Raw genomic sequence first — 20,983 nt, forward strand, 5'->3', positions numbered from 1 at the left:
CCAGAGATCAATTTTTAAACCCTAAATACACTAAAAAAGTAGATAGTAGTACTTGGAATGATTGGGTGTTTAAAATAAATCGAAATGTTAATTCTATAGACCAGGAAGAAGATGTTGATTATAAGATTTATTCAGCAGGAGCAGAAGCCTATCATCATAAACTAAAAGAACAAAGAGAGCAAGAAAGAGAACCAAAATAAAGAGAACAAAAACAAAGAGAAAGGGAACAAAAACGAGAACAAAAACAAAGAGTCAGGGAACAAAAACAAAGAGAAAGAGAACAAAAACAAAAAGAAAGGGATCAAAAACAAAAGGAAAAGGAACAAAAACACCAGCCAGCCCCCCCCCACCCCCTCAACTTCCTCTGATTGTTGCAGCGGAGGAGGAAGAAATGTATCATCCAAGTGATGTTGAACCAGATGCTGAACCAAAATGCGCCGATGGTTTGGGAAGTGGTTTTATTCCCTGTCCTGATAATATTTTCAGTGACGTTTCGCGGTTAGAAGTTCTCATAGGAGTAAAACGAGCTGGAAATAACTCACCAGAAATAATTAATGAAGCCGCTGATATCTGTCGGCGATTATTTCAAGGTGGTGGCATGGATACTAGTATTTACCAAGAGCTCATTGATGAATTCCTTGATGATTACAGCGATTAAACAATAACAAATAGCATAACATGGTCATATACAATAGACACTATACGCCCATGCAGGTCAGAGTAGTGAACTCACAATTACCAGTCTATAGAGCAACCTACGGAGACGGACTCGGCAACGTGGTTCAGAGGGTATTTGCGGGGTTAGCACCAAAGGTTGGCCCTCTTGCAAAACAATTATGAAATAAAGCCATTAATGTTTTGGTGAAAAAGCTCATGGTGCAATTGCCAACGTTGTTGGTAAGGCATTCTCGGCAATCAAAGAAAGACTAGCACGGTTAATAAGATGAAAATCACCACCGGTGAAATTACCAAGCACCGAAATTATGCACGCGGATGTCAGTAAGGTGATAAATTAAGCTGCAAATCAGAAACTAGCAGCGTTGATGGATCAGGAATCTTAACAAGTACAAAGAAATATAACAGCGAATTTGATAGCAGGAAGTGGACTTCGTGTGCAACGACGATAATCACCATTTGAAAAATAGGTAATTGTATAAGATGTTCAAACGCATATCCGACACAGCATTTGACATAGATGCGCCGGTCGAGCGAGAAAATTCAGTGCGTGATTATCAATTTTATTCCTATGATGCAGTTAAACCAGATCAACGAGGGCGTATCGAACTTCAAGTTCATGATACAAATAGATATTTCTTGCCCGCTGAGGCGTTTATTGAAGTAGAAGGCGAACTTGTAAAGGCGGATAATACTAACTACGGCACCAATGACCGAGTTGGTTTTGTCAACAACGGGATCATGGCATTGTTTAGTAGCGCCACATATATGATTGATGGAAAAACTATCAAATTGATTCAGAATGATGTTGATGTTGCTACAACAATAATTGGTCTAGCAAGATATTCTGAGGACTTTACAAGGTCATCTGGGCCATCGATGATGTTTGTTAAAGATGTTTCCGACCACGCCGATCATATTAAGTATATCAGGTTACTTACGGCAGCGGGTACTGGAAATCTTGATCAGCAGGAAGCTGCCAATCCCGACCGCGAAGCTAAACCAACTGCTAATTTTCATATTATAAAACGTGCTAGCGGGACTCACAACTTAGGATTTGCAACACACAAAGACATGTTGTTAGGGGATAGAAAAAGGTTTTCGTGCGCGATTCCACTAACTCACATCTTCGGATTTTGCAGAGATGTTAGAAAGGTCATCTTTGGAGCTAAACACACAGGTGTGCTTTACAGAAAAGGCGATGCCAATGATGCAGTTTGGCGAGGAGCTGGTGTTGCTGCTGCTGGTATGGTAAATATAACAAAACTTTCAATGAGGATGCCGGTATTAACTTCATCGGTTACAGAAGAACTCCGATTACTCTCTTTTATGAATGAAGGTGGTAAATCATTGCTATCGTGGTTAATAGTAACCACAGACGCCATTTAAAGTTCTGTCAAAGATATATTTACTTGGCATATAGCATCACAGCAGGGTGTTTCTGCACCACGACATATTTTTATTGCGCTGCAAGATATTAGTCGGGTGACTAACCAAACACGGTCCCATATGATATTTGACAAACTCGACGTTACCGAGGTTTCTTTGAGAATAAACGGACAACAGGAACCATCCGAAGATATAACATCAAGTTTTACAAATAATTATGCAGCACGCGCATACAATCGCTGGCTGACGTTTCTGTCGCGTAATCTAAATATAGATACTGGAACGTTAATATCACAGTTTGATTTTACAAATCTGTACCCAATTTATTACTTTCCGCTGGAGCATCTTGATTTATCCAAACAAACTGTCGTTGATATACACTTCCGAGCTCATGTAGGTGCATTACCTAAAATTGCAGATGGTCCGCCAATTGAATATGGTCCTTACAGAGTAATTGCTGTCATACTCAGCAACAAGGAAATATTACTTGAAGGTGTTAGTGGTCGAATGAGAGTCGTTGATGCACCAGTGGAGAACATGTAGACAATTAGATCAATGGCGTTAATTATAACAATGTCATACAATCACGTCAATGTCACTCTGACTCCTGGTCAGGTAAAAAAAAATTACATTCAAAAAATGCAAAGAAATGTGGGACAACGATAACACTAACGCAGGATCAAATCGCTAGCGGCGGCCCAAACAAATTATCGTTGACTAAAACTCAACTAAATCACCTCAACAAAGCAAAGAAAGCAAGTACTGGAGTTCAACTTAGTTTTGCTCCAAAAGCCGTCAGTGACATGGTTAAAACTGGTGGTATATTTCCTCTTCTCGCAGCAATACCAACATTAATTGCTGCTGCTGCCCCAGCTGTCGCAAAAGCAGCCGCGTTAGGAGCTGTTGTAACAGCTGCTGAAATGACATTAAAGAAAGCAACTGGGCAGGGATACAAAAGAAGGAGCGGCTCTAAGACTTCCAGGAACTCCGCCCAAATGGTACGGAAAGGGTCTAAAACTTCCAGGAACTCCGCCCTCATGGTACCCCGACGCCATTGACATCGATGTCAAATTTTGATCTACTCGATGCTACTAAACAACTTAAAATAAAAAATTTCAGCAGTGTTTTTATGAGAGATCAGTTACCGAGACAACCGAATAATCCAAAAACTGAAATTATTAATCTCGATAACAGCGATGGTCCAGGAACTCACTGGGTTGCTTACGCGATCGATCCACGTGGAAATGTCTATTTCGATTCGTACGGGTTAGCGCCGCCAGTTGAATTTGTAAAATACGTGCGCAGAGTACAAAGTACTCCCACTTTCATTCCAGTCTGGTACTCAACGCTACCAACACAAACACTAACCGATCCACCAATATGCGGCCGTGAAGTAATAAATATGCTTGACGCGTTATCAAAATCAACCAAACCACCCCACAAAGTCGTGCACGAGTAAACCCGGCCGATTTAACATTTTAAACAATCCCTAAAGAATAATGGTTGATATTTACGGAAGGTCTCTCATCGAAACAAAGACAAAAAAACGCGGTGATGTAGATTTATCAATATATGCGACCAGAGATGAAATCAACAATCTTTTAACGTTATCAGGGATAGACCCAGATGAGGTTGTTATTTTTCAGGACCGATACTGAAAACTAAAAACCAGGAATATTAAATGGAATGACATAGTTCGCAGGGTTCTTGGACCTACCCCGGATAACATCCCCCTGTTTACTGAGAGCGGAAAAATCAGAGACTCAAATATATCGTTTACAACCATCAGAAATGAAATTGCAAAAAGTGTGACTAATCGCTTAAAAAATACCGGTGACACAATGACAGGTGAACTCAACATGAACGGAAATAAAATAGTGGTTTTAAGAGATCCAACATCCGACGAAGATGCCGCAACGAAAAAATATGTTGATGTAAACTACGGCGTCGTTGACTATAAAATATCCACATTGCGGTACGAGTATGACGTTCACGTAAACGCGTTTGCAAATCTTCGCAGAAACTTTAGAAAAATTAATGAAACCGCAGAAGAATTCTTTGGCACTCCGCTCACCGTTGACGCAAAACTTTCTGATATCAAAACCAACATTGACACGATCAAACAAACACAGCAAGATATCGTAAGTGGGATTCCAGAGATCGTTAATAAAACTAGTTTGATTAAAGTCCCACCTGGAGTTACTCCCGGGCACATTACCAATATCGTATACACGGTGTCATCTGGATTTGCAGCATGGTCAAAACAAAATAATACTATCAAATATACCGCAACAGTCACTGGAGTGTACAGGCTGTTTGTGTTCAGTGCTGCAAAATTTGAGATATTTACAATATATCCCTGGCAACATTCCACCGACAAGTTTTCCGGGGTTGTGACTATCATATTAAATAGCGGGACTGAAGAGGAATTTATACTGGAAACCGCCAACAAGACATTAAACGCAACATCTTACTGGTGGTGTTTGGAATTTGTAGCTGAAACACCTCAATAGGTTACTGCATAAAATAATAAATGGTATTGACGAAGTCAACGACAATGTCAATGACAGCGTCAACGACAACAGAGTTAAATGTCCAGCAATATAGATACGATCAGGTACGCGAACAGCAATCAGAGTTAAAAACCCTCATCGACAAATACACAACAAAAGTAGAGAAATATAAGTGACGAGCAGTCATTGTAGACGTTGCAGGATACTCAGTATCCGCGTTAGTTGCATCCACCGGATTAGTATTATCAGCACTAACGCCAGTAACAACTGCAATCGCAGTAACAATATGCGTCTCTTCATCAGCGGCAATTGCAGGTGTTTATAATATAATCGCGAAAAAAATATCCTCATGCACGAGCACACAATTGCACGATTATGTCATACAACTAAACACAGCAACAGCAGCATACTCAAAATTATCGTCGCTGATATCATCAAGCTTCAGCGACAAAACAATATCAGATTCCGAATTCACGAGCATGGCAAAGATATACGAAGACTGCAAGCAGTCCGAGTCTCACCATTTAAATACAACAAACATAAATAATGACAGAATTACTTCAACAGATAGCCGAAAATACAAGCCCCAAGGCAACTTCAATGATAACAGTAAGCTCGACTAAACCAGAATTCAGTATGAATTTCCCAACTGCGATTCTGGTGAATGAAATCGCACTAGCACAATTACGAGTATATCACAGTTGGCCCAATATCAGATCAAAATCATTTGGTGGATTGCCAGGGAATAATTCGTTTGTTTGCACATAAAAATAAACCAGATGGCACTCCTGACTGGAACATCATTGGGATACCAATTGGAAGCTATCAAATCGAAGAAATCAATGAGGAATTACAAAGTCGAATAAAAAATGTCACCGGGAAAGAATCCAAGATAGAAATAACTGTTCATGAACCAAAGTTCTTTCTGTGATCGAAATAAGCACCCCCGACTACGCCGTTGATATATATCAATCTTCGATCAGAACAGTATTAGGATGGCCTGAAATTCCACCCGAGGCACCACCGATACCACCAGAACCGAAAAAGTCTAATTATGTCACGGACACGCGGTCACATCACGGAATTACCCTGTCATACAAGAATAGATTATATTGGTTAACAGATACAATGAAAAGTGAATTTACTTTCACTGATAAAGACAATATGTCGTGGTATTTTACTAGACTCAGCCCCTTTGCTGGAAGATCTAGATATATGATATTAATCTTAAATCATTTATTGAGGATTTTAAAGAAACTAATCAGGAACACAAAAAACATTTGGAGAAATTACGGCAGCTCTTCCAAGAACATCTTTTTGATATATCAAGTTCACGCGACGAAATCATCAAACACCTAGAAATATTAAATCAGCTTGTATACGACATGGGATATCTTCATCATAGAATGCTTCAGGGGGTAATTAATCACATTGACAGCGATGAAAATAATTCTAAACAACGATTTTTAACTGCATATTCGTTAACAGAAGCTACGCTGCCGAATTTTAAATTTCCCGGGTTTAACGCAGACGAACTAAGGAATTATGTTAATGATATCATTGATGAGTTCTTCCCTGATATAATCGCAGAATGGAGAAAAACACTGCCACCGGCAACTATTCTCCGACACAACAATGACCGAACGGGGCAAGGCCGACATGTGTCCCCGGAAATCGTAAATATAACCCATGTGGTCGCGGTCAGTCTTGTGTGTGATGGCAGCTATAGCACGGACACGACAGTATCAAATCAAGCCCAGCAATGATTTTTTCTTTATTCATTCACCCAGAAAGAGCCACCTGGATTTCTGATTGTGCAAGAGCCGATCAATCCGGTTTATTTGCAGTGTCATAATCCACTGTTATCAAGAATAAATTTCAAACTAACATACCAATCAGGCCACCTTCTGGATTTGAGGAGTTGAAATAGTTAATATTAACTTATTTGTAAGATTGTAAAGATCTCATCCTATGGATTTTGTCTTAAGACTTTTATCCTAAGGATTTTGTCTTAAGACTTTTATCCTAAAAATCTACGATTAGATTTTCTCAAGCGGATGTTACATTTTGCACGATTCGGAAAGTGATTACTAGTCAAAATCGTGCACAAACGAAAATAAAAAAAGAAATCTGCAAGTGCACAAAAATATTTATTTTTTACTGACAGACCCTGATTTCAAATTAATCAAGCGAGTATTATATAATGTACCAACATGTGAAGGTTTTCATACACGACAAGCAAGTACTTGAAAACTACATCAAAAAAATATTTACACACTTTCTAGTCGGCCCAGTTGATCTGGTTATTGATGTGTACGGTAACGAGGATTTTTTATCGACACAATCGCAGCTGGATAAACTACAGCGAGAACGTATTTCTATGGTCACATGTGATAAAGATCAGATTCTAAATTATGCGCATTCTTGCATTAAATCTGATCGACTAAGGGAAATATTATCTAACTCATCAGCTTGATGCAGGTCAGATTGCTACAAGTAAAAAATATTATCTAACTCATCAGATTGATACAACTAAAAAAAATATTATCAAACTCATGAGATTGATGCGGGTAAAAAATATTTTTTTTTTAACTTTCGATTTCATTTCCACGTACTGGACTTCATTTCCAAGTATGCTTGATGAAATCGCCTTGATGAAATCCCTTGATTTCATCAAGGGGTCTAACTTTCGATCGTTTCAGAATCTGACATAAAAAAATTTAGTTGCCTTACGCGAGTATTAATTTTTTTAAATTCATATTCTTGAGATAATTGTGATCTAATTTTTTCAATTGTACGAGACAAGGAAACAAATTCATTTATTTGTGCTTCTTCTACCGTAGCTAGCGATTGATACATAGCCGTTTGATTTTTTTTTTTTATAAATCTGTACTGAGCCGGCAAAATATACCGCCCTTCGCATTTAGCCTCATGCAGTGTTTCGAAATCAGAATGATTTTTTCAGGATTTAATTCATCAGATATATTAATTCCGTTTTCTTCCAATTTTTTAATAGCAACAATCACATCATTTTCGTAATTCATATTATTATATATACCGATATTATATATCTAAAAGAAAACTATTTTAGACGAAAAATAAACAGTAGCCATGATGAGCGGTTATCAGTCATGGGCCCTCTGCACTGGCCTATGTGTCTCCACGAGGTCCTTTCAGACGTTTGTCTTGAGACTTTTGTCTTACAGAGACCTTTCTTATGGCCTTCTAGGCATCCCCGTGATCGTTTCTTCCTTGACGTTGTCAAGGGCCACATTCTTTCTGACTGTTTTGTTTTTGTGGGGCCCATGTGACTTAGAGCTTTATGCATCCAAGGCTACTGTTTATTTTTGGGGCGCATCACAAACATACCTGTATTGCATTCATGTACATTACCCCCAAGAACAAATCCCAAGGGTGAAACACCCAACGATTTGACGTGGGTAGAGATGTACATGAACGGCTTTGGCTGCTGCCCCCATTTATAAATCATATTAATTGGTACCGTAGACAATATGCCTGTTACGAGACTCGAACCACTGGCATTGACAGAGTCGGGGACGAGAGTCAGCCGACCTACCACTGCACCATAGTCTAATCTAATGATATGGGAATTAAAAATTATCATATAGGTAACTGTTGACAGACAGTTAACAATTTGCAGCTGAATTTAAGTTCTGAAAAGGATTTTAATTCTAAACATTACCGTAAAAAAATAACACCCACCTATACTGACAATTTTTGATTTTATCAAATGCGGAAGTGTTAATGTATTGAAATAGACTGTGATGCAGTGTGTATACAATAAGACGGTTACGCCACGAACTGTATTGGTTGTAAAAAAAAAAATAACTGTATACAGTTCTGCTGCGCTGGATAATATATTACCTGTAAAGTAATGACATTGTGTTGTGCAATCTCCTTGAACAAATCAAGGGGAGGGAACTAATTGCATGACATATGCTTAACGGAGGTATCTCCCTTAAATAATGCTAAATTTACATAAAAACCTCGGATTTTAGCGAAGTACAAACAAAAAAGTTAAGTAAAACACATCTAACAATAATGAAAATTAATCATTTGATTATATTTTTTAGATAGTGTGGATTTATATATATTTTCTGCGACTTTTTGTACTGAAGCACTGCAAATATCAAAATATTTGCCATCTTCACACATCGATTGAAATATTCTCTCTTCGTCAATATCTAAATTTATGGATACAACTGCTTTGGCTCTCTTATTGTTACAGCCAGTTTATCCAAGTTTACAATTCTCGCTCTGCATGACAGCTCTCAGATTGGTTAAAGAATTGTCGGTTTTGATATGGTTGATGTGATCCATCACAAGACCGTCTTTGATCTTTCCGTGATAAACCTTAAATACGAAATGAAAGTAATATTTTTTCTTCCCAAACGCTAGATAGCCATGGTTATTAACAAAACCAACTGGTTTTTTTTCTAACTATTCCATCACGAGACGCTTCATAATTCTTGATGATAGGATGTGGGGCAAATTCTTGATTCATTATACAATAATAATGTCATTTGTCTAATTTATAATTTGTCTGAGAACTTAGTTATATAATCATGCTCACATTTCAGTGCATCATTGTTATTTTTTTAATCATAATATCTTTTAAGTTTTCCGCACAACTTGTGCACAGCTGTGTTTTACCCCTGACTCCAGTACCACATCACAGACATGGTATTGGTCCTAAACTCCCCCTTCGAACATTTTTTGAATATTCCCCGCAGAATTCTTTTCTGCAGGATTTATTACAAGGGGTTACAGATCGCACTTTAAGCCACTTGCACTGACTGGTTTGAGGCATTCTATGTATATAATATTTTTTTTATTTAAATGTTTGTCTTAAATATAATATGGAGGAGTCTGAGAGATTATCCAGAATCAAGCCCTGGAAAGCTTATAGATTCGATCTTGACAGACTAACTCCTGACTCGCGGAGACGAGCTCTGGTTGATCTGATTGCTATTATCAGAGATGCCAAAAAAAGACCTTCGTGATGATGGAGCATCTCACGTGTGGTCTACATTCAAAATTATATGCGACACTGACGAAGTTAGCGTTGACTCTGTCATTGATGCTACAATGAGCTATGCACGAGCGAAAGCGATTATCGATTACCTCAATCAGAAATATCATTTCAGAATAAAGTTTATTGTGCAGGCGGATTCCGATACGTGGATTATCCGTGACAAACATGACCCTGTCCTTGCTAATGGAAAAACCGCTGTGTTAAGTAAAGATTCCAAACGAGAAATGTTGACTGGGATTGACATACCATATTACGCTCGATCGTATCCTGTGACCGCGGTTGTTTACGGAATTTATCAGCTAAATGATAGACCTAACATTAATGATCTTGCCCCGATGAGATTTTCAAAGCTGAATTGTGTAGCCAAGCGAGTAATCGAACATTTTACAAATGCGAAGCGTGGAAACGGTTTAACTGATCTGCGTCGTGAAAAAATAGCGAAGTGGGCTAAATCGGTCAAAGATAAAGGAGCGTCAATAAACGATATCGCTGAGTTATCAAGTAAATTAAAATTTCCAATGGTAGTAAAAACATTAACCGGAGAGGTCTTATATGAATCAGCGAATAAGGGAAATGGAACACCAATTGAAATTATTGACCATAACGCTCATGCTTGGACCAACGCAGTAACAATATTTCCATGAGATCGTGTTGTGAGATATTACTCGTCAGAGAACTCTTGGGGTGGAATGTTTGATGCTATCAGCCGGATAAGCAAAAACAACCCCGTGTCAGTGTGGTTGTTTAAAAGTTCCGAAGATGGCGAGTATGATCAATTTGTAAGACCTAAAAGCGAATTATATCGTAAAGAATCTCTTCATAAAGAAATGAGAAAACTCGCACTAAGATATTCAGAAAATACTGAGCAATTATTAACTACTTGTTTTACAGTCCTGTCAGTTGCTGCCCATGTCGCGAGAGAGAGAAAGTCATGGAGACCAACACGCGCTGAGTTTCTCGAAGATGTTCAGGCGAGTTGTATTGAGTATGGACATGGCGGTTTGTGGAATGCCGAATATAACCACAAGGATGTCATTTCTGTGGATATGGTTGCATGTTATCCAAGAAGTTTTCTCGGGACGGGCGAGTGTACTGGATATTTTAAAAGATTTGGTCATCCTTGCCATGAGATGGTAAGAATATCATTTAATGGTCCCATTACCCAATTTTGATCTGACAGGATTTGCTCCTGTAGTGTCGTTTGAATTCGCTATGAATCTTCATGTTATTTGTTATGTTTGGTTTGGTAGACACTTCTCGGAGAAACGTTGGGCACCAATAGTGTTATTACGATATATGCTTGACAGTAAAATATTGATATCGTTGGTTGTCAGTGAAGCGATTATATCATATCGGCCGCAGACTTCGGTTTGGTTACCAACACGGGATCGTATCAGTCTCGATGAAGTCATCGAAGAATATACGCGGAAATGTCCAAATACTCCTGTTGATGTCGTTGTTAATGATGCTCCTAATATTCTTAAGATTAAACTCAGCAACAGTGAAAAAACAGCAAAGGATCTCGGTAGAAGAATAGTCGGTAAATTTACTCAAGGTGGTGCACCTGATCATAAACGGCATCACGCAAGATTGATTATGGATGATGTTGAATTAGATTTTATAATGACTGATGCCACTGCGAGAAATATATTACGTAATCCGGAAGATCCTTACTTGTCTGACGGAACACGATTGGGCACAATTGTTAGTTACATTAATGGAGAATCACCTCAGTACACACATCTAAGATCTTCGATGCTTGCTTATGTTTCTATAAATTTGCTATTGATGATAAATAGATTTCCTCACACTGCAGTTAGAGTTGCAAGGATTCATTTTATGTCGATAAAAGATATTCAGAATTACTGGCTCATTTCACAAGCAATGATGAATCATGGGGTTCGTGGAGAATAAAACAAGAAATGTTACATTGTTATTGTGAATCCGCTGTTGTTGCGGTTAAAGATAGTTATTGCAAATCAGAATTATCAGAATTGTCGTTGGCGCCATCTGTGTATGATCCAGTATCCAGATATAAAACCGTTTATTTGAACGGGCCGGGAGGTTCTGGTAAGACAACTCGAGTGATCAAATTATTTCAACAGAATTCAGATATGATTGTGCTAACACCAACACACAGACTTGCCAGGGAGATGAAACAACGAGGAGTCAATTCTTGTACTTATCACAGCTTTTTCAAATACAGCGGTCGTGTGTGGACTCCAGACCGAATGGGAGAGAAATATATTCCAAAAGTTATTATTTGGGATGAAGTGTGCACAGTGCCGCTAGAAACATTCAAAACATTTCTTAATTGGCTATTAACAAAAAATACTGCAGTGGTTATGTGGGCGATCACGGTCAGCCACCTCCATTTGTTGGACCATTTCCACACAATTGGTTGAAGCATTTCGTTGATTATTATTCGGAGATAACTGATGATCACAGATCTCTTGATGCAGAATTAAAGGAATTTAAAACATTATTCAGACTACTACCGAATAAAATTCAATGTGAAATAATGCGCAAGGTGATTTCAGAAACTTCCTTGAACGACTTTTGGAAAACGTGGAAACCAAACGATTTGATAGTGGCAAGTAGAAAGATAGTCAGAGACACACTTCAACAGCAGTTATTTCAATTACACAAGAAAATATTTCCAACACTGCCAGTGCCATTGTGTTATAGACCAGCTGATTCGCGGTTACAGAATATCGACGTTGATATACCAGGACCCTTGAGAGAGCTAAGGAGGAAGCAGAATCTTGTGTTGAATGATATTGTCGCAGTTGATGTCAGTGTTGTTGAAGATGCGCTGCACACTGACCAATCTCCGTGGACGCTAGGATACGCAATGACAATTCATTCATCTCAAGGACTGACTATTACTGATACAGTCGTTTGGATTGTTGATGATCGCATCGAATGGTCGAACTTAGTTTATCGTGCAGTGTCTCGAGTTAGAAAAAATATCTCAGTTGCGGAGATTCGTCATGGACTCGTCAGAAACCATTAATGATGACATTGACAACGATATAATAAGAAAAATATTAGCCGGTTATAAACAAAGTGACAAAAAATAATCGCGACTTTGATCTTGACACTGATTTCATCAGCGCGCTGAAACAACAGCCGAATAATCACTGTGCAAGCTGTAATTGCATAATGTTGTGGCAACATTTGAGTAATAGTCCAAGACAGTTCACCGTAGATAGAAAGGATAACAGCCGTATTCATACACGTGAGAATGTGATGCTGACCTGTCTTGAGTGTAATCGGCATAGGGGTGCTAGTTAAGTGATCTGGGCGGTAATTGTGTTTCCCTGGGAATTACTTGTAATTGTTCACGTGTGAATCCACGTTGAGGAGCAGTCGAATTCAGCCTGTAGATTGCTGGTCTACCAGTAGATCTTGTTATGTTAGATATATTGTGTTTAGTGATGCTCCAGATAGGATCAGTTGCTCTTTTTTTCACCCTTTTCAAGTTCACCTGGTTCATGTTAATATCTCACAGTGACATTACCCAGTATTGCTTGTGCAATAAAATCACGTCGTTGTACGGGTATATTTTTTTTGGTAATTGTGTTAATAGGTTTCATGTTGGTTGTTCGAGTTATTTCATTATTTAATGCAGTTATCACACCTGGCAATCTTGTAACCCATTAACGAGATCTCTTGTCCTGAATGAATTCCTTCGCATATTGATATCCAAGTAACACTCAGCAAGAGTTCGATTAAATCGCTCAGCAATTGCCTGATGACGGTGAATTTCAGTATGTCCTCGTCTGAATGTTGACATTATGTTGCTTCATCAGCGATGAGACTGCACCCTGAAATTCTTTGCCAGGATCAACTTGTAGCAGATTTGGCAATCGTTCCATCTCGTCTTAACCCGGCAAATATGCAATCGGAATATCCACGGTATTTTCTGTCAAGTCGTTTCGCTGTTTCGATCGTTACAAGAGCTCAAGGCTAAGTGACATTTTCCGGGAAAATGGATAACAACATTCTTGACATGTTTTTTACATTTAATTTTTTCTTAGTGCTTTCTGAATAGCTATATAGGTGATCTCTGGTTGTGCGTGAAGAAAGATTTAAAAAAAAAATATTTTAGACTTATTTAATTAATAGTTAAGTAATTACTTAAATTTCAACTGAGATCTTATCTACATAATGTTATAGATTGCTTTGTAAACATTTCTCTATATGTCAAATAATATCAATCTTACTTAAATTTCAACTGAGATCTTATCTACATAATGTTATAGATTGCTTTGTAAACATTTCTCTGTATGTCAAATACTATCAATCTTATATAGGATTTACACTGTCAAGAAAACTAAAGGATTGGTTTAATTCTTGTGTAATTATTTGTCACTACTTTGTAAAAAATTTAGTCATATAAAGGATTTACACTGTCATGAAAACCCAAGGATTATCTTGATTAGTTCTTGCGTAGTTATTTGTCAAAAATATGCATACACAAATGCAAAATTGAATCTTGTATAGGATTTACATTGTTAAGAAAACAAAAGGATTAACTTGGTTAATTCATGTGTAATTATATGTCACTAGTTCTGTAATAAAAGCTATTAGGAAAAAAGTCAATGCTATATCAGACTTTTCACATATATAAATATAGCAATATTGTCATATTTTGTCATTGTGCTTTTTGACTTTGGTTACATACACTAAACTTATATGCACTTGTTTGTAAAAGGGAAAACTAATGACAATTTATACTTCTATATTTATGTTTCCAATATACATAATGACATTAGCTGCAATGAATATGGTTTTCCATATCATAGGTAAAATTGTGTTTAAATTATTACATCATATATTCTAATTATTCGGATTTTGGATTTCAGTAAGAGCATCTAGATCAGTGATGGTAAGGATTGCCTTGTCTCACATCTCTAGATTTGCTTCCAATAACAATAATAACATCAGTTAAGATAATTATACAGCTGTTTGTAACTGTTATGTTTTGGAATATTTATGAAAATTACTGCATATACTTCACTGACCCAGATGTGCCTTTGCATGATATGCTGGCAGATATGGGTCTTTGCAATTTATTAGGAATAGTAAGTAGAACCACATCAACCATGATCTGCAGGAATATTATGCTACAGCAGATCAGGATATGTCATTTATAGTTTGACTGAACTTATAGGTGAGTAAATATGGTACAGTGATAGAACATAGATGTACATGTATCTGTGTGAATTTTGAAAGCTAAATGTTATGTATACAGTTACCAAGTCTGATATAAGCCCTATAATGAACAAATCAAATATGGATTTGTTTTGTTCCAAGTGCATAATTAAGCCTTTCTCAGTGCACTAATTTATTTGAATACCACACCTCATAACAAAATTTTAAATTGATACTGGTTGAATCCACAGAAGCTATAACTTGTCTTATTCTGTCAGTTTGCCCAAACCACAGATTTTGGTAATATTAATGTTGCTTCAACATTAACCTCCCAAATTAGTGTTTTATATATTAAGGATAAGTGTTCAAGTTTCTATTTTAAGTTGTAAATAATTAAAAGGATGGCTTCATCAAAATGTAGCCTATTATCCCCAGTCTTTGTCTTCATTCCTTTTCCATTATTACTTTTAGATGCTAATTACTTTTGCTGTCCTACCACCAGTATTGCCCCACTCCTGTATTCCATATTGAATAGGTCAAGGTTGCCTGGCTCATACATTTCTTTAAGTGCCTTCTCATCTATTTAACTATATAAGTTGTTTTAGTTTATAGGTAATGCAGATACTCTAGTGTGATGAAAAATTACATATTGTGAACATGAGGTGTAAAATAAGTCAACATGTATTCAGTGAGTCAATAGTGTCTTCTCATCTATTTAACTATATATATATATATATATATATATATATATATATATATATATATATATATATATGTTGTTTTAGTTTATAGGTAATGCAGTAGTATGATGAAAGAATACATATCATGAACATCAAAGTTTATGATGACAGTCTACCTGTATTCATTAAACCAATGGTATTGTAAATGTCATTGTATTGAGAACATGAAGTTTACAATGATAATCTACCTGCATTGAGTTAGCCAGAAGTATCATGAATGACTACAAATTGTGAACATAAAAATTTAAGATGACAATCTACCTGTATTAATTAAACCATTAGTATAATGAAAAACTACATATTGTGAACATAGGGTTCAATAGGACACTCTACCTATATTGAGTTAGCCAGTTGTATGAAGATTGACCAATGCTATGATGAGAATTTGGATACAGTATATATACTGCTGATAGGACATTGAAATGGAATCCAACCACTTATAGTAAGTTGATATATTTTATTTTTATTATATTGGGGTGAGTGTAGTGATACAGAACCCACTAAATACACCTATTCATTATCAAGTAAAAGTTATAAAGTGAATTTTGGTATTAATGTATATATTTGTCTGGTATCAAATGTTACTGTTAATGTATAATCCAGAGTATTTATACAATATTTAAATTAGTATCAAATATTCTAAAGAACAATTTTTGAAAAACACAAATTAATATGGAGTGGGCTGAATATTGAAACATTTACTTGCTTTATGAAAAACAAAATAAAAGAAAAAAAAAACATTTACATTGAAAACTTGAAAGAAATGACATTGCATATTATAGCAGCATTTATTTATAGATAAATATGCACTAAATTCAGGTTGTTTTATAGGTAATTATCACTTTTGAAGGCTTATATGTAAACAAAATGTTATAATTATTGATTGAAACAATCCAAAATCAATCCACACTATTTTCAAACACTTGTACAAATTCTGCTGGGAGAGTAAAGTAGCTTCAGCATCAAAACTGAATTCAGTAGGGAACATTTTACATGTTTCCATACCAACAGTTAGTAGATCACCAAAACTATTTATCTTTATCTATATATATATATATAACCTGAATATTCTTATTGTCAATAGCGACTTCTCGGGATTACAATATTTCTGTAGTAACTTTTTTCCTATGCTAAGTAACAACTTCTGTAACATAGCTCTCCTTTATTAAGCTTGCATTAGCATAAATATAATAACAATGAAAGTATTCTCTCTTCATAGATATTTTGTGCCTCATGTAGTAGAAAAGGTGTTTTTCCATGTTTCCCAGGTATCACATACATGATTGGCTTTTAAACTGAAGAGTAGCTGCCATGTGTTCCCCTTGAATCAAATTAGAGTACTATTCCCTTTCAAATAATATGCCAATTTTTTTTATTTGCATGACCTCTAAAACAGCATTTTGGTTGGACATATTTTCCTTTTAATACTTTTCATGATGGATTTAAATTTTTCCTGTGCATTTTGTTTGTTGTTCTTATTTTTTTTATAAATGTTAGCATTCCTTGGGATCTCTGACTTGATGGTATTTCATGTCTGTATCTACATCATTTGAAGAAAACTGCATTGTCTTCCATCAGTAAATCATTTGTCTATTCATTCAGTGATCCGGTTACAGAAATGATAGCAATGAGTCAACAGTTTTTGGAAAGTTTAGTTGACCTTGCAGCTGCATAAGGTTCAGCATGCATTTCACCAGAATTTGATTTGCGTGAAATTGCTGCTTGTCCTAACACTATGGAATTTATTCCTGTACGATAGGTTAGTAGCAGCACCATGATACAAAGACATCTGTTGGCAGGACACATTTTCAACAATGTCACTGTTGATTCTGGAAGGAACAATGCTTTGACCTGTTTTTGACACACACAACTTTGTTAATGACATGAAACCATGATACATGAAATCAAGATCCTCTCTTGTTTCCATTGTCATTAAAGTCTTATATCTCTTATTGACACTGTCTGAATTGGCAACTTGTTTCTCCCAGGACTTGAACCAGTCATATGCTAAAGTAAGTCTTCTTAACCTTTCATCCGTTATATCTTTTACAGGTCGACTGTCACTGAAGAATGAAACTAAAAAACTTATATGCTGCAGAAGATTAAGTGCTGCTGTTAGTTCCTTCTGTGCTGGCTCAGACAGACTGTTTTGGTACATAGTCATCAAATTCAACATGTCCTGGTTTAGAGCTTCAAAAGCAAGTTTGTTTCTCATCTTATGGAAAAATATGCTCATCAGAAAGCTTCTGATGAACTAGGATTTGTACTGTGGTCCCACTTATAGGCATCTATCCACATCTTCCAGATGATAAAGAAGCCATCAACAGTGAGAAGTCTGTTATGAAAGTCCTCAAAACCACTGCTTAGAATACTTTCCTAATCTTCTTGAGTAAATGGCATGGGTCCATCATGAAGATAATTTCTCTCATTGTATTTCTGTAGTGTTTGGCAACCATCTTTGTCTGTATGGGATTTTTGTGCAGAAAGTGCATTTTTAAAAATACACAGTTATTGCTTGACCCATCCATGCAGCAGCATATTGCCTTAAAACCATATTCATAAAGGGCATCAATGCATTTCCAGGTTGTAATAAAAAGATCACTTGGTGATGCCTGTGTATTTGGATAATTGGCAAATGGCCACCATGAAATATGTATTGCAACACATGATTGGCCATTTTACTTTCTACTTTAACCATGCTGGCAGCATGCATCATCTTTATCTCTGGACCAGAATCAGTTAGACCAACCAATGTGCTACCAGATTTATAATGAACAATTTGTATGTCTTCATGAATTGACATTTCTTCCAAGATTAAACCTCCAAAATAACCCTCTTGTGTCAAATTTTGTCTTTGTACCTCATTCAACATCCATTCCATCATTTTGTGGTATTATTCCAGGACCCTGACATTCTGCATTTTTATATAGTGATAGTAACTGCTCAGATGGGAGATGTAACCAACCATTTTTAGTCACATCTCTGTAAGCTGAGGGATTTCTGTTATACAAAGTTATTGCCATACTGATCACTTTCCTCGGTCATCTCATACCTTTACTATTTTGTAGATTAGAGGCCATGATTTGGGAACACATGAGTGTAGGCTGATTTTCAGTCAGATTTGGTGCAATGTTTTTGAAAACTGATATTATATCTTCAAAATGTTTGCATCCAGGCAAAGGATTTTCATTTTCTTTATCTTGATACAAATGTTGTGCATATTCTGATTGCTTATGTTTCATTCTTTCATTACTTCAGCTTTTACACATTGCTCTGCTGATCTCTGACATGTATGAGAAACATTGCCTATATGAACTGCTTTATAACAATTGATATGTCTGATTACACATTTTGGTTCAGTATCCTTCTGCACTATGCATACCTCTTTCACATATTTATTACTGAAAAATGTAAATGGCTGTTCCTTATTCTTGTCATGGTATCCATGACATACAGAAATAATTCTGAGACAACGAAATAAAGCATTTATTGAGTTGGCCTTGAATACCAGCTTTGAACTGATGTAGAACTGAGAAAGGTCTATGAATTTTCCAGCTACACACAATTGTACAATACCATCCTTACTGATGCTGATTTCTATCATCATAGGGTTACCATTAAAAGTCTCCTTTGACCTACAACCAAGCTTGCAAACACATTCAGATTTGTCAAGCAGAAACCATTCTGATGGCTTCATGGTATGCAAAGCTTCAAATGGAACAGGCTGACTTTTACCACTTGATGAATCCATACCATGTATGCTCCTTATCTGTATGCCATTAACTCTCACACAAGACTTCTTCACATTTGGAAATATTTTCATTATTATTATTTTCATTATTTTCATTATTATGAAAGTCAAGATTGCTGGATTGCACACATCCTTAGAAGCTGGAATATCCTCTGTCAACCTAGAAATAATGTCATCAAGGCTTGTGTTTCTGTTACTGTCAATCATGAGATTCTCAGACAGCCTTAAGTATAATGGAAAAATCCTTTAAGAAGTGTGGTCTGTTACTCAGAATGAGATGTCTTAAAATGTAAGATATATGTATTTATGTGAATATACTATGACAGAACTGAAGGACTGGTTATCCAAGTACACACACACACACACACACACACATATATATATATATATATGTTTCTAGTAGTTTTCAGTTTAAAATTATATATTTTACTCAATCAATTTAGGGTTTTCTTTCTGGAGGAGTGGTGGTGTAAGGTTCTAATTATTTTACATGATTTCATAAACTCACATCCTCTCTCTCTTTATGGGATGAAAATATATCAGGTAGGTTGTCTTTGTCTACATAGTGATTCGTTGAAGTAATTAATCATTGAAAAAATATATAGGTTATTATGGCATGAAAATATAATGTCACAGTATCCCTAGAAATATGCATACCAATGATCATTTGTCTACTCCTGTATATTTTGCCAAATTAAGGAAACAATGTATTTATTCAAGAATAATACAAGTCCAAACATGTACACTTGTGCCATATTTAAATTTAGGTGATTTGGCTTGAAAATATATATTAAAGTCATATTCACATACATAGAAATAGCTATATCAAATATATGATTTTATTTCAATCATGATAATTATACTTTGTAAAAAAAGGGCCCAGTTCAAAAGTAAGTAAATGAAGATATAATTGTTAACATATCAGGGCAAGAAATATTTTTGAATCTGTTCGGAAACTTGAAATTTCATTAAAAAAATGTGAAGACCTTTTCCCCACCCTGTATTTTAAACACAAAATTAATACCATTTGTATACTGGCATTAGATTGGGGGGGGGGGGGATATGATAAGCCAATTAAGTGGTGTGTTATCATTAGTTTCCTCCTGAAACAAGTATCTGGACATTGGCGGGGGGGGGGGGGGGGTATGAACCTAAATATAAATGTCTTGCCAGAACATACCACGTAGTAATTGTAATTTCTTCCATGTTCGACAGTATTACACTTTTGTGTCTTATGCTTTATTGATGCTAAATAGATTTACATGACATATGTCTCATTAATTTATTTTTCGAATTTCCCTCCTGTCATAAAATATCTCATTTGGAATGTTTCTTATTTTATGTAAATGTATAAGGGTCATGACCGCTACGATATGCGTACAATATAGTACATGAGCAGATTTGTTGAGATAATGTACGTAATTTTATTTTCCAAATGAGCGTGAACGAAAATAATAATTACATTTTAATTTTAATATGGATGTTTCCTATTTTCGATATTCATTTTTTGTAGACGTAATGCCCATTAGCCACATTCACTCCGAAGTAGACCGGAAGTAGATCTTTAAAACGGTCGCCCATGTGTGGAATTCACTAAGCAACGGATAAACATTTTTCAAAATTGGCCTTTCAGAATCAGTACGGTTGCTTAAATGGTAAGGGATAAAAGGTGTGGAGTGTCTTCTTTACAGTGATATAC

The 20,983-nt window shown here is 36.2% G+C and overlaps 1 protein-coding gene across 1 annotated transcript in view; it reads left to right on the forward strand.

The window, feature by feature from the left end:
- LOC149789729 (uncharacterized) overlaps positions 1-20,983 on the forward strand; it is a 70,912-nt gene that overhangs the window by 47,982 nt on the left and 1,947 nt on the right. Inside the window, exons 5-6 of the mRNA XM_089973108.1 lie at positions 17,586-17,735; positions 19,143-19,231. Of these exons, the coding sequence (XP_089829234.1) occupies positions 17,586-17,735; positions 19,143-19,231 (239 nt within the window). The remainder of the gene's footprint in view (positions 1-17,585; positions 17,736-19,142; positions 19,232-20,983) is intronic.

The sequence above is a fragment of the Sinohyriopsis cumingii genome, chromosome 10 (assembly GCF_028554795.1).
Source record: "Sinohyriopsis cumingii isolate HCF-2022 chromosome 10, ASM2855479v2, whole genome shotgun sequence".
Taxonomy (NCBI): domain Eukaryota; kingdom Metazoa; phylum Mollusca; class Bivalvia; order Unionida; family Unionidae; genus Sinohyriopsis; species Sinohyriopsis cumingii.